The sequence below is a fragment of the Aphelocoma coerulescens genome, chromosome 23 (assembly GCF_041296385.1).
Source record: "Aphelocoma coerulescens isolate FSJ_1873_10779 chromosome 23, UR_Acoe_1.0, whole genome shotgun sequence".
Classification (NCBI taxonomy): domain Eukaryota; kingdom Metazoa; phylum Chordata; class Aves; order Passeriformes; family Corvidae; genus Aphelocoma; species Aphelocoma coerulescens.
This window is the reverse complement of record NC_091036.1, coordinates 7,838,353-7,860,473: the sequence shown is the minus strand read 5'-3', so window position 1 is coordinate 7,860,473 and position 22,121 is coordinate 7,838,353. Positions and strand designations below refer to the sequence as shown.

The following is a 22,121-nucleotide window of genomic DNA, read 5'->3' as shown; positions in this document are numbered from 1 at the left end:
CAGGCTCCCACCTCCAGCATGAGCCACCACTGGCTTGGACAGCCTCAAAAGGGCTCAGTGTGCAGGCAGATATCACCTATCCCAGCCTAAGTGCCCAAGCACCAAGCTCTTGGTTGGCAGATGCCAAAAAGGGGCAGCTGAACAAGGAGGAGGCCCTGAAGGAGAGGAGACCATGACAAACACCGAACAGAGGATGGGGACAGGACTGGAAGCTGACCACTGAGGGCTACCACCAGTCCACCCCATAGACTAAGAGGGATATGGGGTTCTCAAGGTGGGATATGGAAGGTGGGTCCCAAATTCTCTCAGCTTCCACCCTGAACAGTGCTCATTTCCTTAAACACCAACCTCAGCTGATGTTTCACCACCAAGGTATCAAATCTGGGGGGGGGGGGGGGTTCTGCAAGGTGTCTCTTCCAAAGGAAACCTTAAATGCAGAGCTTCAGGCCAGCTTTGCTTCCAATAAATAGCAGGGTTCAGAGTGGCTGTGCTTTGCTGTGCTCTGCAAAACTTGGAGCCACTCTGAGGTATGGGTGTCCAGGGAAGTCTGGAGGTCACAGCTCAGCCGGGCTGGGAGCCAGAACCTACATCTGGCTCTGCAAACAGCAAACCTCCCTTCAGGTATGTCCTTTCTTATTTTTTCCTCTTTCAAATTTAATAAACAGATTTTTTTTTTAAGTTCCCAGCCATCCAAACTACCCACAATCAGGACTGCGATATCCCTAATGCCATGAATGCAAAATTTCAGTAAATGCTTCCTGGGGATGCAAAACCTCCAGCTCTCAAAGCCACCTTCGTGTTCAGCAGCAAATTCAGGACATCACCTATCCAAAGGGAGCCTGAAAGTCACGGTTCCCTGAAAGTCAAAGCATGTTTTATTGACTGCAGTCAAGAGAATCAAAGAGACCTGGACTCCCACAGAATAAACCACATTATTCCTGTGCGGTGATCATTCCTCTCCCAGACGTGAATTCCAGCCAGCCTCCCTGCCGGGAATGATTAAAGACCCCTTCAGCAATCAGCAAATTGTCAAATAAGCAGGTGAACAAGAGAAAGAAAACAAGGGAATATGATGACCTACCACCACTGATGAGAGCAGTTGTGTCACCTGGAGGGAAGTGCAGCTCCCTAGGTGCTGCCAGTGGTTTGCTGTACAAAATTGGGGTGTAGTCATGGGGGATGTCACTTCTCAACTATCAAAACCCCATTTTGGGGGAAGGTAGAGCCTGTGCAGGTGCAGCTACAAATCAGGGATGACTTTTCCCCTCTTCTAGGTTTCCCTTCCCACCCTGTTTTAGTATCCTCATGCACTGATCCTGCTCTCCAGGATGGCTTGAACGCAAACTAAGAGCACCCAGCTGAGCCACGGCCACAGTATGAAAGGGGAGCACCCCCAGAGAGTGAAGGTGCCTGGCTGGTGTTATTGGCAAACACCCTGATGATGACGTCCCCACCTGCAGCCACAACAGGCACTTTGGCTGTGGGGCAGAGGGTGGAGGCCTTCCCCCTCCCCAACACCCCACGCCAGGAATTTCTCATCTCAGCAGAAATCCCTGGGGTTGTTTGTGCTCCACCTCAGAGCTGGAAAAGCTGCTCCCCTCGCCCCGGGTGTCTGGGACTGGCAGACTAGGATCCCACGGGACCAAGAAAACCAGCCTGGGGACAGGGACCTGTACAGGATGTGTCACTGGGGCACAGGGGCACAGCTGTGTGGGCAGCAATTGAATCCCTCCTGTAGAAGCCATCCAGTATTTTTCCAGCGTCTTTATTGGCAAGCCCAGTGTTGTGTCCCTGTCCTGCCCCATGTCCAGCACTGAATGGGCCTGTCCCACTGTGTCCCTGGCTTCCTGATGGTTCCACTGAAGGGGCTGATCCAGGGCTGAGTACCAAGAGTGTTGCCCAGAGCTCTCCCTGCAGAGACAGGGTGGCTCAGGCCAGGATGGGGTAGGTGGCCTCAGTGGCCACACCACAGTTGTTGTCCTTCATGGCCATGAGGATGTAGCCATCATTGCCCCAATATGTGGACCATGAGTTCTTGATGAGCCAGTAGGTCTCTCCCTGCAGGACTCCATAGCCCACAGCCAGCACTGCGTGGTCCAGCGATCCCGGCGTGTTGTCTGCAGGGAATGACATGGGAGAGGGTTCACTTGAAGACCATCCCTGTCTGGAGACTATCCCTGTCTCGTGAGCATCCTTGTCCAGAGACCATTCCTTTCCCTGTCTGGAGAAGATCCCTGTCCAGAGAACATCCCAGTCTGGACAGCATCCCTGTTCCCAGGGCTACCCTCAGTGCTGCAGAGGACTTCAGGGCTCATCCCCTCCACCCCTCCCTTGACCACAAGGATGGGACCTGGGTGCTCTGACATTTCCTTGGGCACCCAGGCCCTCCCATGCCCCGTGTGCTGCTTGTCTCACCGCACTTGGGCTCATAGTAGATGCCGTTGGAGTAGAAGGAGAAGGTCTTGTGCGAGGCGTCGATGCTGACGGCCACGGGGCCGTGCTTGTAGATGGCAGCTTTGACTGCTGTGATGTTGCCCGAGGTAACATTGACGTAGCCCGTGATCTTGGCCAGCATCTCAGACTGGTTGTAGTGGCACAAGCCGTTCTACACAGCCAGGGGACACACACTGTCACCAGGACCCCTAGGATCCCTCGCTGGGACCCTGCCCACTCTGCCTGACCCTGTGGATGCAGGGAGTGATCTGGAATTTGGGCTGTGAGAGCATCCTGGCTCTGACCCCGCTGTCTTCCCAAGCCCAGGGTGGTGGACATGTTTTCCCAGTTGCTCAAGAAGGACACAGTGCGGAGAGCTGGCTCTGCACCCAAAGCCCTGGAGGGCTGTTGCCTGCATCTTGCTGCCACATCCCTGTCCCCAGGCAGCTTTGCTCCATCCCTGGGTAGCCCGGGGTATGGAGTGACCCATGGCACCATGCATGGGTGGAGGAGTCTTGTCCCTGTTTTGCAAGAAGAGAAACTGAGGGACACGGTGACAAAACCACCTGGCCGGGCCTTGGGGCTTGACTTTGATGGTACTTTGAACCACGGAAGCCTGGTGCCTTGGGGACGAGGTGACATCCTCATCTCCAGAGCCTCTTAGTGCCTCTGACACATCCAGGTGGGTCTCACCATGTCTTAAAGCCACAAGATGTTGGGAAGGCCATCAGGGACAAGGGGCCACCCTCACCTGTCCCTTGTAAGTGCCGTAGGACTCAGTGCTGGCAATGCCCCCGTGCTTTTTGATCCACTCGTACGCTCTCCACTCCTCGCCCCCGTCGCAGGCGTAGTTCCCAAAGCCCCAGGAGCAGTCAATGAGGACTTGTTGGGACAGGGGGGTCAGCACGCCGGTCTGCAGGGGGGACATGGTGAAGGGATGGGAATGGGCACCCTCCAGACGCCCCATCCATGCCGTGGGGCACAGCCCTGCTCCCACCTTGAGGAAGAGGGCACCTTCCATGGCTCCTGTTGTAGCGAAGCTCCAGCACGACCCGCAGACGGCCTGATCCTTCACAGGGGTGACAGCACCTGAGGACAATGGGGCAGGGGATGAGAAACTGGGTTGACACCACATGGTGGCAGGTGGAAGGGAAACTGAGGCAGGAGTTGAGTTCCAGAGGCAGCACAGCCAGGTCTTGGTGCTAACTGAGAAGTGGGGGAATGCACCAGCAAACCTGGGACCCCTGCCTTTGGCTAGGGGCAAGCTCTGGGGGTGTCACTCCCAGCTGATGGAGACATGGGGAAAGCCAGATGTTGCTTCAGATATCACATCTGTCCCTGGGGCACCAGAGTGAATTCAGGGCCAAGTGCTGACTCAGCTGCCTTTAATCATAGAAACACAGAATGGTTTGGGTTGGAAGGGAACTCAAATACCTTCTCATTCCACCCCCTGCCATGGGCAGGGGACACCTTCCACTAGACCAGGTTGCTCCAAGCCCATCCATCCTGGCCTTGGACAGCCTCAGATTCTCCATACAGCCTGTTCCAATGTCTCACCAACCTCATAGATGTGCAGGGACAGCACAGCCCCACAGGCTCCTCAGTGCAGTGATGGAGAGCAGGGGAGCTCTGTAGGACTCAGCGCTGGCCCTGGTGAGGAGCGCTCACTCCCAAAGCCCCCCAGTGTCCCTCTGACCCCGCACATACCGTACATGCGCCAGTCGAGGCTCTCGGGCAGGATGATGCCAGTGTAGAGCTCAGTGGGGAAGGGCAGCCCATTGTTGGGGGTCCCGCTGTGACGGCGGCCCCGCAGGGCTGCCAGTTCCTGGGGTGTGCGGTCGGCCAGGTGGTTCAGGGACAGTGTGTAGGAGAGTGCGGCGCGGTTCCGCGAGTGCACAAACCTGCCACCACAGTGGGGACAGCCCCAGATGGCACTGCCACCACCTCCTCGGTGTGAGCAGCACCCCCAGAGGGTCGTCATCCCCCCGCCTGCCTGTACCTCATGTTGTGCACGAAGATGCTCTGCCTGTGCTCCAGCTCCCGCACGGAGCTGTAGCGCCGCCCCATCTGCCGGCGGTAGTCATGGAAAACCTGGTGTGCCCAGGGCTGGTGCTGTCCCACCAGGTCCTCCATGGGGTTTGCCAGCACACGATGCTCTGCCACGTCCCCTGGCAGCACCCCACACTTGGTCTCTGGGGACCAAAGAGAGGACACCGTCAGCTCAAGCCCCGCGGGCAGGACGGGGGGACCCTCCCTGGCTCACCATTGATGGGGAGGTCGAAGACGGAGGGGGGGTAGCTGTTGTCGAAGTCAGTGTAGGCAATTTCGTATTTGTCGTAGTGGGAGCCCAGCAAGCTGTTGTACCCCCGCATTTCATAGTGCACGGGGGCCACCCCACAGCTGGAGTTGGTCACCCACAGGGTGTAGACATTCTTCTTCTGTGCCCAGCGGGTGACATTCTGCCACACAGCGCAGTACCGGCCCTCGTAGTACTCCTCCCGCAGGAACTGGGGGGGACACGGCCTCAGGGAGGGGACCCCAACCTCCCCCAGGCACCCTGCTGCCCATCCAGCCCCTTTGCACAGTCCAGTGCACACACACCAGGCTCTCTGGCTGCATCCAGTGGCTCCATGGCCATTAGCACACAGCCATGCATGGGATGGAAACGGGGGCAAGGATTTGGGGTGCAACACAGGGCAGACCTCCCTGTCTGGTTCAGCAGTGCCCTGGGGACACTCCACTGTGCACAGCACTCTGTGCACCCATAGCAGGGGTTCTGGCTGCACCATTTCTCCAAAAACCTCAAACGATTCCAGGTTTTCCCTGTGTGTTTCCAAGCTCTTGCCATGCAGGCATGTGTCCAGCTCAGTGACAACCTGCTGTCCCCACTGCTCACGTGCTGTGCCCAGCCCTGACGCAGGCTGGGGCCAGCGGGAGCTGAGCCGCCATGCAGGGACTTGCCCAATCCATGCCGAAACGCCAGCGTTTGTGTGGGATGTGACACGTCCCAACACGGCTGCTGGAGTTGGGAAAGGAGCCAGGAGTCTGGCCCCAAGCCGGGTGGGGAAGTGACCCTCCCTGCGCCCTGGGGTGTGGGCACGTGTCCTGGCCTGTCCCAGCACCCTGCAGCCCTCGGACAGAGAGGAGCATCTCCAAGCACCCTGTCCCACAGCCTGGAGATGCTTCAGGGGGCAAGTCAGTTCCAGGCTCTGATGCTTCCCACCTTAAAGCCCCTCATGCTGGGGAAGACGCTCTGAGCCATGACCACATCCTCCTTGGAGCCAGGCAGCTGGAAGCACTTCCTGGTGTTCACCTCCTTCTCGGTTGTCTCTGGCGTGATCTTGTACCTCATCCCATAGGGCTTCACCGCTGCCAGCTGGTAGGTTATCACCTGCCCTGTGCCAGGGAAAGGGGAACTGAGGCACAGGAGTCCTGCTGGTGCAGGGATGGACGCAGCTGAAGCAGTTGGGTGCCCACCTCCTACCTCCATAGTACTGGATCCGGCTCTTGTTCCCTGTCAGGTTGTACCAGGCTTCAAAAGGCTCCTCGATCTCGGCGTAGGGCAGCTTAATGACCCCTGTGAGCTCCCGGCACAGGACACAGGTCAGCCCCAAAGCCTCAGCACCCCAACATCCCTTCCTGAGCCCCCCAGAGTTTGCAGACCCACAGCCAAGCAAGCCACTGTCCCCACGGGTGAAGGGTCAGGAAGAGGCACTCAGCTGTTGGAACTTGCCCCAACTTGGCACTGGGACAGCCTGGTCCTGCCCGGTGCTGAGCATCCTCTCCTCTCCTCTCCTCTCCCCCAGCACAGGGGGCTGCGGGATCCCATTACCTCGGACGTGGTAGATGGAGCCGAACTGAGGGGGTGGGCGGGAGAGCCCATAGTCCTGTCCTAAAAGGCAGAGAGGGGCAGGGTGAGGGGGGCTGTGTGTCCTCCCAGCTGAGATGGGGATGGGAGACTGCTGGGCCAGTGCTCCCCTTCCTTGCAGCTGGGGGCTTCCCTGCTTGGCCAAAAGATCTTCCTGAGCTCATCCAAGGGACACCGAGGCACTGACACCCTCCCAGGGTCAGCACCATGCCACAACCTGCCGTGACACTGGAGCAAGCCCTGCACTGTTGCACCTCCAGGGAACCTCAGTTCATGGGTGACTGTTGGGGTAATGGTCCAGTGTCACTCCAAGCACTGGCCTTTCCAACGTGGGACTCGGCCAAGTTGTCCCCAACACACAGGGCATGGTTGAGGGGTGCCAGGGACCTGACTGGTTCTGCCTGGCTTCTTTCAGTGACCTCCCCATCCTCCCTCCGGGCTCCCAGCTTATGCAACCCCACGCCAACACAACTGCTGAGAATGAGCCCTTCCCTCTCTCAGCATCTTCCTGCTTGCCGGGAACGACTGGCAGCACGTGCCCAGCCCTAGACAGCACCTGCCCAGCCCGGGACAGCCGGGAGCAGACCTGCCCCCCAACCCTCGGGAACGCAGGGACGAGCAGACCCCCCCCAGCACCCCAGGCTGTGCCAGGGGTACCCATTACACGCTGTCTCTGGGCACCCTCAGACAGTGTCAGGGTCCAGCAACGGGTCCAGCCACCTGCCAACCCTGCTCGGTTTTATGAGCGCCCAGAAAGGGGGTCCCACGGGGGCATGGTCGCCCTGCCACCCCTGTCCCCTCCCACTTGGCTGCCCTGCCTGCTTGGGTTAAACCCCTTGGGTTAAAGCCTCAATTTAGTCTTATTTTCACGTCCCCAGCCCCACCAAGCCCTCAAGGTACATCCCCCCTGCCCACCCACCCCAGCTGTGTCTTGGAGGAACTGCAAATTTTGGGACCCGACAAGCAATAAAACCACTTCCCCAGTCTCCAACCCGCCCTGCAGTGCAGCGGGAGGAGATCTGGTGGGGTGCCGCCATCTCCCTCCCATGCCCGGGGTGTCCCCAGCGGGGACAGTGCCAGGGTGGGGGTCAGACTCACCCCGGACGGCGATGCAGAGTGCAGAGGCCACGAGCCAGCGGAGAACACCCATCCCGGCCGCCCCGGCTAGGCCGGCACCGGCTGCTCAACTTTAAGCCGGAGCCAGCGGCGGCGAAACCCGGCGGAGCCAATGCAGAAGTCGGGGCCCTCCCTGGAGGAGGGAAAGAACCGGCATCATGTGGTGCCTGGCGGGGGGACGGGCACCCCGGGGCGCTCGGCTGGGAGAGCGAGTCTCGGCAGGGCCCCCGTGCAGGGAGATGGAGCAATGCCGGGTGCTGCGGGGGATGGGAGGTGCAGGATGAGCCCCAAAACGCCTCAAGCAGCATTTGGGTGGGTGCACCAGATGGATCTGTGGGGGACCCCCCCAAGCTGGGGTCAGCCAGACTTCCTTCCCTTTAAGGGTGGGTTGTCACACCTAGTCTGCACCTGAAAGGGAGAAATGGGCAGTGGGGTGTTCGGGGCTCTGTCTCTCCTCCTGGGGTGGGAGGGCAGAGCTCCTTGAGGTCTTTTCAAGCAGTCCCACTGCCGGGGTGAGGCAGCAGAGGGGCTATAGGGTGGCATTATCGAGCCAGATCCTAAGACTGGGAGCACTGGGAACTCTTTGCTGGGGGTCTGAGCCAGCCCTGAGGCACAGGGACACGGCTGTGCATGTCCTGACACCAGATGGGCAACTTGTTCCTGTCCCTTGCAGGACCACAGCGCTCTGTGCCCAATTTGATGTCCCTTTGCTGTCCCCTGCCCGGGACGCTCCCTCGGGGAGCTCAGGGAGGCACTGTCAGGCTTTGGGGACAGGTGCAGGCAGCCCCCACCGTGGCACAGGTTGGATCCGCACACCCCCCGTAGATCCCAGCGGGCAGAGCCTGGGAATCCGCGCCAGTGTCCCCTTGTGCTACTGGGGACCAGAGGCCCCCGATGCCTGTTCCCCTCTGTACCACCTCCACGGGCAGGCTGTGGTCCCCAGCGAGCGTGCCGAGGTAATCCGAGGGTGGTCCGGAGGGTGATCCAGCAGCCACCCTGGCTGGGCTGGCTGGTACAATGAACCGTTGCTGCTAGCGCGGGGAGGAAGGGGGGGCGAGGGGAGGGGAAGCTCTTGCTCGGCTGCCAGAGCCGCCGAAGAGACAGGGGAAGCTCACGGCCGGGCGCTCCCGCTCTCCCACGGCTCCCGCCCCGACACCCCCGGCGCTGAGCGAAGCGGGGGCTGCCGTGGCTGCCCAGCTGGTGGTCCCGTCGGGAGCCCCGTGGAGCGGGGATCCATGCCAGCCGGAGCAGGAGGGTGACGGTAGGAGGTACGTGTGCGGTGTGTGGTGTAGGGTGGTGGGGGACTCACCGCTGTAATAGCGAGGGGGTCTCTTAATCCCTTTGCCGTGGTCTGCTGAGAGATGTCCCCTCCATGTGTGGGGTGGCTCTGGGTCCCAGATGGGACGGGCACTGAGCTGTGGGGACGGAGGGTCCGGTGACACTGGTGGGGTCTGTTGGGGGGCCTGCCCTCACTGAGCCCTCACTGCTTCCCTGGGAAATGCCTGGGGGTGGGAGCAGACCCCGTCCTCGCCATCCTGGGGGCAGCAGGTTAGCAGGGGGCTGCCGTGTGTGTGAAGATCTGGGGGCACCCACCAGCTGCAGCTCACCATCCCGGCACTGATCGGGGTGACACCATGTCGGGGACCCTGCAGAGCATGCGGTGCCCTCACCCGTGCCGGACCCACACGCTGGGGAGCGGACAGGCCACAGCTCCCTGGGGGACACACACACACCTGTGCCCTCCGTCCCTGCAGGTGCCCATGGGGTGCCAGCCCAGCCAGTGCTCCGGGGCAATGTTGGAGGCTCAGCTCTCCGTGGCTGGGGCTGGGGGAGCTGTGGGGGGCTCAGGCCCTGGCCGGAGCGGATGCTCCCCCCACTCTCTGCAGCTCTGCTTCGTCCCTGATCCTTGGTGTGTCCCAAGGAGGGACAGGAACTCGCTGCTTCCTGCCCTGCACAATTCCCTCCCCACCCCGCTCCTCCCGGGACATTGTATTTGGAGCCCTGGCTGGCTCCCTCCCTCCGCCCCTGCAGCCCCTTGGATCCGGGAATTGCTCTTCTTCCAGCGGAAATCCTGCTTTCCCAACCAGCGATGGGGCTGGAAAGCTGGGGAAGGGGGGCTTCCTCTCTCCTGAGCATCTCCTGCCAGGGATGGGGGCGAGGGGACCCCCCTGTCATGGGCCTGGTGGCTGACCGGTGAGCTTGTGGAGAAGATCACTTTTGGGGATGTCAGGTTCTTCATTTTTCACCCCAGGGAATAATCCTGCTTGTGGGCATGCGGGGTATGGGTGTCATCCCTCCTTGTGCCCCTTGTTCTCAAGGAACCTGCTCCCACTGGGAGCCACAGGGGACTCACCAAGCACTGGTTGAGCCGGGAGGACTGGAGCTCGAGCAGGGCTCCATCTCCAGGTATCCTCCGGGTGGGCTTGGGGCTGGGGGCAGTGGGGAAGGAGAAGGTACACGCCACCATCTGCCACCGTGCTGGAACAAGGAGCAGACAGGGGAGACAGATGTGGCCTCTTATCCCCTCCCCAGGTCTGTGGGGTCCTGGGCATGGGATGGGGACGCAGCTCCAGGTCCTGTCCTCTAGTGAGCCACCTTCCCCTTCTGCGCTGCAGCTGCCTCATGCCTCAGTTTTCCTGCTGGGACCAGGGAACTCCAGAGCCACAGGGTGACAGAGGAACCTCGGCGGCACCAGGCTGGGCTGTGCAGCCCTCTCAGTTCCTCTTCTGAGGGAGTGGGAGCCAGATCACCACGGGGGAGTGCAGGGTGAGGGTGTGGGACAAGGCATGGGGGGTTTCAGGATGGCCAGGGGGCTGCAGCCCTGCTGTGATCCCTGCCTGACCCTCCCAGCTGCCGCTATCCCCAGGGCTTGAGGTCCTGTCAGTCCTGTCGCCCCTTGGTGGCCACAGCACCATCCTCTTCCTCCCCCTCTTACCCCACACCGTGCTCCTGCTGTTTCCTCTTCCCACTGCGTAGGTGCCGTGTGAGTTCCTCTGCTAGCTGCCTCCTGCCCAGGGGGTCATGGCCCCCTCAGCCTGGCAAATGCCACCATGGCTTGTCTCCACGGCACAGGGTGTGACATTCCCAGCACCCCCATATTGCTCTGTGTGGCTGCATCCCCCCAGAGCCTGAGTTCTCCACTGCTATTGTTCCCATGAGGGGAACGAAGGCAGGGCATGGAGGTGACCCCAGGGGTACCTCAGCGCTGTAGATGACATGTGGGGTGACAATGGTGTGTGCAGGGGACATTGTGCCCTGTCTAGGAGCTGGGGACGGGGCTGAGGCTGAGCTGCCCCGTGTCCCAGGGGTCTGGGGAGCAGATGGATGGGCAGTCAGGGATGCGGCTGCTCCGTGCCCAGCCGTGCCCGGAGGGACGGGGGTGATGAATTGGCCGGGTCTCAGCGTGGGGCGGGACCTGGCAGCTCGGCCAGGACTGGTGCCGGTGGAGCCAGGGCAGGAAGGGCTCAGTTGCCATCTGCTCCCCGGCTCCAGCAGCTCCTTTTTGGGAAAGCTGGAGCCAGAAACCAGTGCGCAATCATCGGACACGGCACCAGCTGCGTCCCCTCCCCAAGGACGGTGTGAGGGATGGCTCTGGGCCACCCTGGGATGAGCACAGGGGGCTTTTGGGTATGCAGGGAAGGGGAAGCCTGGGTTCAGTGCTGCTGCACAGTACCTAAACCCTCAATGCTGTGATACTGGGAGGTTGCACTTGCCTGGAAGATGCTCCATGCCATCCCCGTCCCCGTCCCTGCTGGCATCTGTGGCAGCTCCAATTGCCTACTCAGCACTGAAATTCAGCAAAATGGGAAGTTTCTGAATGTGGCGGGTGGGTGATTCCCAGGCGGGACAGAGTTTGTGAGAGCCAGGGTTGTTCATCAGTTTAAATAGCCACCAACTATCATCAGGAATAAAATCCCCAACCGGCCAAGTTTGCTCAGGTTTGGCAATGCTACCCTGTCAGCAATGGCTGTGGCCTTGCCACACCACCAGTGTTGAAAGCAGAGGTGGAAGGGGAGAGCTGGGCTCTTTCCACCCCTACTGAGAGAGAGGAAAGGGAATCAATGACCATGATGGGGAAAACTTGCCTGAAACACCTCATCCACCCCAAAATCTTTGTCTCCTCCTGCTCACTGGAGTGCAGAGGACAGACATCTTCCTGCTCCTTCCCTCTGCTCTCAGCTGGAGACAGAGTGACCTCTGGCATATTGCAGACTGGATTGCTCTGCTCGGAGCAAACTGGGCAGACTGGTGTGGGTGCGTGCCCGGCAGCCAGGGCAATGACAGGGCTGGGGATGGACGTCTCCTTGCAGCCATGACAGGAGAGGTCCGATTTCCCCATCGTCCTCCTCTGTGACACCTTCTCACCACATGCGGCCGGAAGAGCCTGTCCTGACCACAGCGATGTGAGTGGGGACCTTCCACCCCAAAACACCCACTGCCGTCAAGCAGAGGGTGTGGGGATGGGGACGCTTCAGGGGCTCCTTCCCACCCGGCCTGGCTGCCCTTCAGCCTCGGGGACACAGATGCCTTGGAGGGACGTGAGCAGTGTGGTGAGGATGCAGTGAGAGAAAAACCCACTTGAGGATGTGGTTTCAGCCCCCACCGGGGTGTTGCAGCCCTGGGAGGAGTGTTGCAGCTTTGTGGGGGTGTTTCAGATCACGCAGATCATTTCAGCTCATGCAGGGGAGTTGCAGCCTGTGAGGGGGTGTTGTAGCCCATGCAGGGGTGTTACGGCTCATGCAGGGTATTACAGCCTGTGCATGGGTGCTTCAGTCTGTGCAGGGGTGTTGTAACTTGTGCAGGGGTGTTACAGCCGATGCAAGAGGTGTTGCAGTCCACGTCGTTGGTGTTGCAGCCTGTGCAGAGGTGTTATGGCCCATGGCAGGGGTGTTGCATCCTGTTATGGGGAGTTTCAACCTATTCAGGGGTATTTTAGCCCTTGGCAGAAGTGTTTCAGCCTGTACAGGGGTGTTCCAGCCCCGGCAGGGGTATTTCAGTCCACCCAGGGGTGTTGCAGCCTGTACAGGGGTATTTGATCCCATGGAGGGGTGTTATAGCCCATGCAAGGGTGTTGCCCCCCACCTGACGTCCTCCCTGGTGTCCACAGGTGCCTCTTCTCCTCCCCGAAGTGACATGGAGCAGCTGAAGTGACCTGAGGAGCCGTCGCAGTGAGTGGAGCCGCCATGGAGCACCCACGGGTGCCGCTGGGACATGGGGTCCCCTGGGGCAGCACAGCCCTCCTCGCAGTGGGTCCCTGCCACTGGCAGTGCCCATGGGGACCCCAGTGTCCAGTGTGGTCCAGCGTGCTGAGCTGGGGGGTGGCAGGACCTCCTGGGGCCAGAGGGGTGCACCCCAGTGCCTCTACCCATGTGTGCACACACGTGTGCCCTGCCAGGGGGGCGTGGGGCTCACGGACCCTCTGTCCCACAGGCGGTGCCCAGGATGGGCTGTGTGCCCTGCAAAGAGAAGGGGGCTGGCAAAGGGCAGACAGGGGGCGAGGGGGGCTCCCTCCAGCCCCCTGCCTCCCAGTACGACCCCGATCCCACGCAGCCAGAGGCCATCTTCACCCGCATCCCTGACTTCAACAACTTCCAGGGACCAGCGGTGCCCTTGGCCCCATCCTTTGCGGAGCCGGGGGGCTTCACCTCCAATGTGCTGCAGACATGGAGCGGGGGCATCACAGGTCAGCAGGGTGGCTGGATGATGGGAAGGGGTGTCCAGCTGCACCCCTGGGCTGTGGACTCTGGGGTCACCGTCGTCCCCTCCATGTGCCACAGGCAGGGGGGTGACGCTGTTCATCGCCCTGTATGACTACGAGGCCAGGACGGAGGATGACCTGACATTCCAGAAAGGGGAGAAATTCCATATCATCAACAACACGTGAGCCTCCCCAGACCTCCTGCACCCCCAGCACCCACATACCACCCCAGAGAGGTGCCTTTGTGCTTAGGTACCCATCGCAGGACCCAGGCTGAGGAGCCTGGCTCTGCCTGGCTCCATTGCTCAGTACCAGGGCCACGAGTCATGGGTGGTTTCAGCAGAGATGGGTGGGGGAGAGTGGGGTCTGGCGGGGCTGTGTGCAGGGTGAGGAGGCACATGGTGGATGGGTCTGTCTATCTGTCCCTCCTCCTCCACATTCTCTGTTTCTCTGCCCAGGGAGGGGGACTGGTGGGAGGCCAGGTCGCTGAGCTCGGGTGCCACGGGCTACATCCCCAGCAACTATGTGGCCCCTGTGGACTCCATCCAGGCAGAAGAGTGAGTAGGGGGGGGAAAGGGATGGAGACAAACCCCAACCCCACCTGCCTCAGGCCCAGGTGTCCTTGTGAGCCCCGGCAGTGCCACGGTGCTGGCAGGAGGTTCTGTGATCCCCTTGGCAGCGCCTTCGTGGTGCTGAGCCCATCACCATGGCAGGTGGTACTTTGGGAAGATCGGGCGCAAAGATGCAGAACGGCAGCTCCTGTGCCACGGCAACTCCAGGGGCACCTTCCTCATTCGGGAGAGTGAGACGACGAAAGGTAGAGGGACAGGGGTGGGGACACCGGGGGTTGTGCCCCACATCCCTCCCTGACCAGTATCCCCTCGTAGGTGCCTACTCCCTCTCCATCCGGGACTGGGATGAGGCCAAGGGAGACCATGTGAAGCACTATAAGATTCGGAAACTGGACAGCGGGGGGTACTACATCACCACTCGTGCCCAGTTCAGCACCGTCCAGCAGCTGGTCCAGCACTATATAGGTAGGGTGGGGTGGGGGGCACAAGGGGGCAATAGGAGGGGTAGGGAAAGCTCAGAAGACCTTTTGGTAAGAGACTGGGCTGACGGGGTTGAACTGGGGAAGGAGGGGGCTGTTCTGGTGGTGGCATTAGGGGTCTCCCTGAGGGTCTCCCCTTTTCCGTGTCCAGGGTGCAGGGGGTTCCCACTGTCTCCGGTGGGTGGGCATCACCCACTCCCTGGGTGTAGCTGGGCGGACTGGGGGTCCAGCCCAGCCGAGGGGTCGTGGGGCTGCCCCTAGGGGAAGGTGGAGGGGGATGCATCTGTGTGTTGGGGGTGACTGGGTGATACAGGGGCCTTGGCGATGCCTGGGGTGGTGGGAGTGGGGCAAAGGGCTGGTGGGGGTCTGTGCCCACACTGACTCCTGTCCCCCTGCCCCAATGCTGCAGAGCGGGCAGCTGGGCTGTGCTGCCGCCTGGGCGTGCCGTGCCACAAGGGAACCCCCAAACTGGCCGACCTCTCAGTCAAAACCAAAGACGTGTGGGAGATCCCCCGCGAGTCCCTCCAGCTCCTCAAGAAGCTGGGAAATGGGCAGTTTGGGGAAGTCTGGATGGGTAGGGCCTGATGGGCAAGCCAGGGTGAGAGGCAGGGGGGATGCGGGGGTACCCCCAGGCCTGGCACTCCACCAGGAAAAGCTCCTGCCTGCCAGGACAGGCTGAGAGACACCGATTTGCCGGTATGAGGAATTACCCCATGTCCTGCTCTGGGTTCACAAAGGGTACCCCAGATGCCCCATGTCACCTCTGCATGGGCAAGCAGACTCCCATTGCAGATGGGACCACAAGACCAGGCCAGGGGGTCCCACCTTCATCATCCTCTTCCTCCGGCGTGCCCTGCTTCCTCCACTCATGCATGCTGCCTTCATCCCATCACATCCCCTTCCTCCTCCTCCCTGCCTGCCCCCATCCCCTGCAGAGTACAACGATGGGTTGTGCCATCTGCTCACCCACCCATGCCCTGCTGTGAAGCCCCAGACCTTGGGATTAGCTAAGGACGCCTGGGAGATAGCGCGGGAATCCATCACCCTCGACAAGAAACTTGGCATGGGATGTTTCGGAGATGTGTGGATGGGTAAGGTGGGGGAGCACAGGGGGCAGGAGAAGCCTTGTTCTGTCCTGGCAGGGAGCATCACAGAGTGCCAGGTGGTACCCACTTGTGTGGGGGAGATGGAAACTTGGCACAGAATCCACAAAGGGTTTGGGAATGGGGTGAGGTTGGTCTTGGGAGAGGAGCTCACGGATGCCTTGGGGTGAGGGGAACTCCTTGTCCTGGGTGGGATGCAGTGGGATCCTGATCCCCGCCAACGGATCCCTTCCTTGCCCTGTCCTGATTTCTTGCCCATCCATCCATCCATCCATCCATCCATCCATCCATCCATCCATCCATTCACACAGGCATGCAAGCAGGCACCCACACACCCCTCCATCCTGGCCCCACCAGGGCTGGCTGTCCCCTGTGCTCGTGGTGACTCTGTGTCCCCAACCCAGGCACATGGAATGGCACCACGAAGGTGGCGGTGAAGACACTGAAGCCAGGGACCATGTCCCCTGAGGCCTTCCTGGAGGAGGCTCAGATCATGAAGCGGCTGCGCCATGATAAGCTGGTGCAGCTCTACGCTGTGGTGTCAGAGGAGCCCATCTACATTGTCACCGAGTTCATGAGCCAGGGTGAGCGGGGGGCACCTGCTTGGGCATGGTGCCAGGGCAGGGGGGCTCACAGGGGAGGGCACCCTTGGGTTTTGGGGGTCTTTGATGGGGACCCCTTCTGCCTGCAGGCAGCTTATTGGATTTCCTGAAGGATGGGGACGGTCGCTACCTGAAGCTGCCCCAGCTGGTGGACATGGCTGCCCAGGTACCGGGGGGCTGGTACAGGGTGGGGGTGCCCCCCAGGGGTGTACTGGGGGTCTTCACTGCTCCATCCCCCCTCAGATTGCAGCGGGCATGGCGTACATTGAGCGGATGAACTACATCCACCGGGATCTCCGTGCTGCCAACATCCTGGTGGGAGACAACCTCGTGTGCAAGATCGCTGACTTTGGCCTCGCTCGCCTCATTGAGGATGATGAGTACACGGCGCGGCAGGGTGGGAACCTCTGCACTGTGTCCTCCCTGTTGTGTCCCACCCTTAGCCTGGAGATGGTTACCCCCAAGGCTGGGTAACGTGGGCAGTGGGTGCCCCAAATTATGGTGCACCAGGGAATGATGGACACCCCAAATTATGGGTATTTTGAGTGACAGATGCCCCAGGTGATGGGTACCCCAGTGCAGGGTGGCTTGGGTGCTGGGTGTCCCAGGTGTAGGCTGCCCTAGGCAGAGGGTTTCATGGCTGCTGGGTCCCCCTAGTGCAGGGTGCCCCCCGTTCAGGGTACCCCGGGTGCAGGATGCCCTCAGTACAGGGTGCTTCAGGTGACAGTCCCAGGTGTGGGATGTCCCCAGATGTGGGTGCCCCAGGTGCAGGGTACCCTGGGTACAGGTGCAGCCCCAGCCGTGGTTCAGCTGTCTCCCCTTGCAGGTGCCAAGTTCCCCATCAAGTGGACAGCTCCAGAGGCCGCCCTTTTCGGGAGGTTCACCATCAAGTCGGACGTGTGGTCCTTTGGCATCCTCCTGACCGAGCTGGTGACCAAAGGCCGGGTGCCCTACCCAGGTACGGCCCACTGGGGCAGGGGCACCCCTGGGGTGAGCCGGGCAGGGCACAGTCAGGGGCTGACTCTCCTCAGCAAGGCTTGTCCCATGCCTCAGTTTCCCCACTGGCCTGTCCCATGAGGGTGCTGTCGCTGAGCGGGAGGTCCTTGTCATACAGGGATGAACAACCGAGAGGTGCTGGAGCAGGTGGAGCGGGGGTACCGCATGCAGTGCCCGGGGAGCTGCCCTCAGTCCCTGCATGAGGTGATGGTGCAGTGCTGGAAAAGGGAGCCCGAGGAACGCCCCACCTTCGAGTACCTCCAGTCCTTCCTCGAGGACTATTTCACTGCCACCGAGCCCCAGTACCAGCCTGGGGACAACCAGTGACCCAGCGCTGGCACCCGCAGGAAGCTCTGGGGTGGCTTTGGGGTGAATCTCCTCTTTTCTTTAGGAGGTTGTTGCTTCCTTTGTCTGTGCCCCCCCAAAAACGCCTGTGAGGGGTGCCCAGGGAGGACACAGGCCTTTGCACAAGGTTGTTTGACTCAGAGAGGAGACAGAACTGTGTCCCCCAGCCCCGCCCTTCCCCCACTCCCTTTATTGCCTTCACACCCAGCTTTGAACCTGAGAAGGGCTTTGGCTGCAAGGAGGAGTGTGGGTAACCCCCGTGAACCCCCCAGACACCCCCAGACCCTCAGTAGCAGAGGGCTTGGGGGAAACTCCCCATACCAACCCCAATCTCTTCTGGGAGCACAGCTGGGTGGGGTTCGGCCCCCCAAAATCCTGGCACTGACCTGTGGGAGGTCATCTCAACCCTCCTGCCCTTTATATCTCCTTTAATTTATAAGATTTTATATGCCTCCCCCCAGCAGCCATCGCCCCCACCAAGGGATCCCTGTATGTGGGGGATCCCCTCGTCCTCTGCCTTATCTCCTCTGCTTTATAGAAGAGCCAAGTCCTGAAAGCCATACAAGTCTGCGTGCACTGGGGGACAGGGGGGCCTGAGGGGAGCACACGAGGAGTCCTGGGGGGCCCAGGCAGGGTGGAGGCAGCTCTGCCCCAGGAGCTGTTCCCTCCTGCCCCATGGGGGCAGGAGGAGGGTACGGGATGGGGTCAGCCCCACAGTGCTTGGGGCGGTCCTGGCTGCAGCAGGAATTAAGGGGGGTCTGGGGGGCACAGTCAGTGTGTCGGTGTGACTGTAATGGCTCTGGGAGAGGAGGGGGCCACCCTGCCTGCTGCCCCTCCAGGCACTCCCATTCTCGAGTCCCAGTCCTGTGCCCCATGGCCAGTAGCGCCTCTGCACCCCCAGGGCAGGGCTGTGGGTGGACAGTCCCGGGAGGGAAGGGGGGGGAGAAGGGGGAGAAGGGAAGGGCAGAGGAGGGATTTGTTGTTTATTTTTTTTTTAATGAAGTCTGTAAATACAGAGAAATAAAACCTTTCTAACAAACTGGGGGCAGCCCAGGTCCTTCTGCCCCTGCCCCACCCCAAGAGAGACTGGCTGCCCCAGATGGGCATGAGCACTGGGGGGTGCTTAGAGCTGGGGGGACGACACCAAGTTACAGGATTTGGGGTGGGAACACCCATCCCCATGGTGGGGGCTCCCAGGTTCAGCCAAGCCAGGACTGAGTTATGCCCCCTCACCCGCCCCAGTCCCAGGGCATAGGTTTGGGGGGGTCTCCTCAATGCGGGTGAGCAGAGAAAGTCCCCCCTTCCCCCAAGTCCATGTGGGGAGGGGACACACCAGCTTCCTTTGTGAATAAAAGCCTGGAAACACTGGGTTGGGAAGCATTTGGGTTTGCAAAGCTGCCCTCATGCAGAACGCCCCACAGCCCCCCAGCACTCACCGAGAGGGGACTGTCCCTTCCTACCAGCTGTGACAGGGAGGGGTCCCGTGCTTGCAGGCTGGGGAGGAAGAGGTTAATTTTCCTTGCAGCTTGGCCTCCCCAGCAGGGCCCAGCTGTGCGGGTAATGAATTCCTCAGCACTGATGGGAAGGAGGGACTGGCCCCCACCCCAGACAGGGGGGGCTCAGGCTGTGGGGAAGATGCTGGGCATGTGGGGACGAGGGCACGGGGCCAATGCCAGTGGATGTGGGGACATACCAGGGGCTTAGGGGATATGCTGAGGTGTTTGGGGACATACCAGAGGCTTTGGGGACATACCAGGAGGCTTGGGAACATGCCACCATCCCTGGGTACCACCAGGCATCTTCACAGCTCCTGCTCCACCCCAGCCAAGGGCCCTGTCCCCAGCAGTGGCAGTGGCAGGAGTGGGTCAGGACCCATGTGGATTTGACACGTTCTTTTCATGTGGCTGTGCCACCATAATCCCTGTGACGCCATGGTCACGTCACCAGAGTGTGTCCCCCATTTTGCTGTCATGACTGTGACAGCTCTCGGGGATAGAGAGTGGGGCCTGAGGCTGCAGGTACCTGTGTGAGGGGCTGAAGGGGGGAAGGGGGGACCGCTGTCCTGGTTCCCATCCTTCTGTCCTCTCCCAGCACTGGTGCCCGCAGAAGGGGTGAGGGGCTTAAAGGATTTTGCTGCGGGGTGACCACAGGCTGAGTAGGGGAGGGACATCGATTTTATGTTAATGCTGGGCGGTATTGATCAGGGGTGGAGGGACAACTGCGGGTTGGCACAGCCACCCCCAGTGCCCGGGGTCACCCCTCACAGAGCTCCTGCAGCTCCCAGCAGGGTCCACCCTGAGGCCAGAAGAGATGGGGAGGTGGGGAAAGAGGTTGAGACCCCTCCAAAGGTGCTGCAGGCACCTTTGCTTCAGAGCTTGGGTTGGGGACTTGCAGGGAAGAGCAAAGCTCAGAGCTGGGGGCTCTGCTCTGGCCCCTTCCCCTCCCGGCTGGTTGCTCCCTGCAGCACCACAGGCAGCGCTGCAGCTGCAGCAGCTCCAGAGGGGAGAGGGAGCAGCTCAGCACCGCTTCCCCTGCCCTGCACCCGAGGGTTAATCCACCGCCATCAGCTCTCCCCGATGCTCCGCAGGACCCACGTCCCCACCGTGCCGAGCCCTGCTCGCCCCGCTCCTGCCCGCACACCCTGCCCAGCCCACGTGGCCCCGCTCTGGCTGGCTGCTCTGACAGCGCCGGGCCAGCCCGGGCCACGCGCGGCGGGGGGATCTGGAGCCAGCGAGCCCACCCGGTGCCTGGACACAGGTGTGGGGACGCTGCAGATGGCCGGCGCTGCAGACCCTGGCACGAGGCACCCGCAGCGCTCCCACTCTCCCCGGGAGCCCCCTCGCCCCGAGATGGTGCTGGGGACCCCCGTGACCGGGAAGGAGCCATCCCCACCCACAGCAGGGCGGGGGTTTGTCCCTGTGGCCCCTGGCCTCAGCTCCCCAGGGACTGGCAGAACCTGCAGAGCTCCTGGGTCGTGGATCGGAGCCACGTTTCCGAGGCAGCAACGGCCAGACAACAGTGGAAAATGGCCAAAAATGTGGATTTAGACTTGACCAAGCTTGAGCCTGCTGGTCCAGGCCTTCAGGCACTGTCCCCTCAGAGGGCAAACTGAGGCACGGATGGATTTATCTGCAACCACCCAGCAGCTCAGCACCAGTCACTGTGAGGGGACACCTTTTTCCATGGAAAAACAACAGATAATTGGGAAGAGCTGTGCACTGACAACAGCAGCATCTGTGACAGCAATGGGGGAGCAGCAGGATTTGGGGACGGAGATTTTCTGGGCGTGGGAATGGTCAGGTGACAGCGCAAACACAGGCGATGGGGAGGGGGCACAGCGGGAGCCTTGCTCTGCTGGCCACAGGGCTGCTCGGAAGTGGTTTTATTGGGAGAAATCCGGAATTGTTTTGCTGCTGCTCCGGGGCAGCCCGGTGCGGAATTCGGGGATGGATTGGGCTCTTCTGCCGCAGTTACTTTTATGGAGGCAAAATCTGAGTGCCCTAACTCTCCACAGTCGTTGCAGGGGCAGGATCCTCCCTCCCCTCCCCCCCGCCCCCCAACCCCATCAGGGCCTCTGGACTGCGCTCCCCGCAACGGCAGCTCCCAGTATCCCAGCAAAGCATCAAACACCTTTCTCTGCCCTCCTCGCTCCTCTATCCTCATGCCCCCAGATCTCCCCCACAGCACCCCATTGCCTCCTAATCCCCTGCTCCCACCCCGGGGAGCTGGTGGCTTTCGGGGTGGCAACTGCCATCACCGCCCCCCCCCCGGCCCAGCCAGCCACAGCTTTCCGGAGACAAACCCAGGCAGGTCACCCTCGTCCTGGTCACAGGGGTGGCTTCGACCCCCGGGTTTGGGGAGGGGGGCGGGTTGCGGGGACACGGACTGAGCCGGGGACAGCGGTGGCAAAGCAGCCACTAGATGGTAGCGTAAGTCCACGCCAACGCTGCTGACACAGCACTTGGCTGGGAGACGGAACAAGGGTGCCCGGGTGACCCGGGTGGCCCCGGGGACCCGCCTCCACCACCCACTTCCCCAGCTGAAAAGAAATCCTGGCAGGGCTGAGCACTCGCAAAGCTGTGACGCGAGTGGCATGGGTACAGCTCACCCGCCCCAGTGTCCACTGCCATGGCTGGGAGCCACCTGTGCCCACGGGGACAAGTGTGGGACCCCGCTCTCAAACCCACCGCATCCATCTCTACCCCAAACCCAGACTCCAAACACAACCCCCAAACCACCACAGGGCACAAGCCTGACTTGAGAGGGAACAAACCCAGGCCTGGGGACAATCAGTATGACCCACAAGATGCCCAGTTTAGCATGGGGGTGTGGAGCACCCACGGAAGTCTGGCAGGGCCGGGTGGGGGTGTCCATCCCACTGTGAAGTGCCTCATTTAACTCCTTATCCTCCTCCAGCCCTGCCTGGGGCTCCACGCCAGGCTGATATATATATTTTATGATAACTGTAGAGATGCACTTCAAACCTGACAAAGGACTTTGACAGTTTTAAGCATCTCTTTGATTAATACATGACCTTTTAATGCTTTGGATTAAATTAATAAATATTTTACATTCTAACCCATTCTGCTTGCAATGTCATGTTTTTTGCACGACCTCTCTCTCTTCCCTGCCCTGTCCCTCTGTCCCTCTCTGCCCCCCCCCCCCCCCACCCCCATCCCTGCACAGGTACAGTGATCCACAGCCTTGCAATATTCATGGGGCACAGAGCCCTGCAAAGCAAGAAGGGAGGGATCCTCCTCGGTGGCTTTTTTTTGGAAATGTCCCTAAAAATAGCAAGAAAATTCAAAGCTGACATTCAGGGTGAGGGGACGAGGAAGCCTGCAAAGTTGCTCACTCAGCCACCAGCAATTGCAGTGATCCTGTCTGCGTGTGCAGATTCCTCTGCTGA

At 60.9% G+C, this 22,121-nt stretch overlaps 2 protein-coding genes across 5 annotated transcripts; one reads left to right on the top strand and one right to left on the bottom strand.

Moving 5' to 3' along the window:
* Positions 1 to 1,762: 1,762 nt before the first annotated feature.
* On the bottom strand, positions 1,763 to 7,491 carry LOC138121982 (digestive cysteine proteinase 1-like). The gene is made up of 11 exons (XM_069036023.1): positions 7,400 to 7,491; positions 6,266 to 6,325; positions 5,918 to 6,010; positions 5,657 to 5,829; positions 4,697 to 4,940; positions 4,433 to 4,625; positions 4,141 to 4,334; positions 3,431 to 3,522; positions 3,185 to 3,346; positions 2,416 to 2,605; positions 1,763 to 2,117 (listed from the first exon to the last, which is right to left on the bottom strand). The coding sequence occupies exons 1-11, from the start codon at positions 7,449 to 7,451 to the stop codon at positions 1,930 to 1,932; spliced, it is 1,641 nt and encodes a 546-aa protein (XP_068892124.1). The 5' UTR covers positions 7,452 to 7,491; the 3' UTR covers positions 1,763 to 1,929.
* Positions 7,492 to 8,520: 1,029 nt separating this feature from the next.
* On the top strand, positions 8,521 to 18,171 carry FGR (FGR proto-oncogene, Src family tyrosine kinase). Of its 4 annotated transcripts, XM_069036078.1 has the most exons (13): positions 8,521 to 8,685; positions 12,525 to 12,585; positions 12,848 to 13,100; positions 13,195 to 13,297; positions 13,574 to 13,672; positions 13,829 to 13,932; positions 14,003 to 14,152; positions 14,576 to 14,740; positions 15,674 to 15,853; positions 15,961 to 16,037; positions 16,115 to 16,268; positions 16,698 to 16,829; positions 16,986 to 18,170. In XM_069036078.1, exons 3-13 carry the CDS (start codon positions 12,860 to 12,862, stop codon positions 17,192 to 17,194), a joined length of 1,614 nt encoding a protein of 537 aa, XP_068892179.1. In that variant the 5' UTR covers positions 8,521 to 8,685; positions 12,525 to 12,585; positions 12,848 to 12,859; the 3' UTR covers positions 17,195 to 18,170. The 4 variants fall into 4 exon arrangements, with proteins under 4 accessions (XP_068892179.1, XP_068892177.1, XP_068892178.1 ...); XM_069036076.1 differs by having other exon boundaries at positions 12,525 to 13,100; XM_069036077.1 differs by lacking the exons at positions 8,521 to 8,685; positions 12,525 to 12,585; positions 14,576 to 14,740 and adding an exon at positions 15,102 to 15,257 and having other exon boundaries at positions 12,705 to 13,100; positions 16,986 to 18,171.
* Positions 18,172 to 22,121: the final 3,950 nt, after the last annotated feature.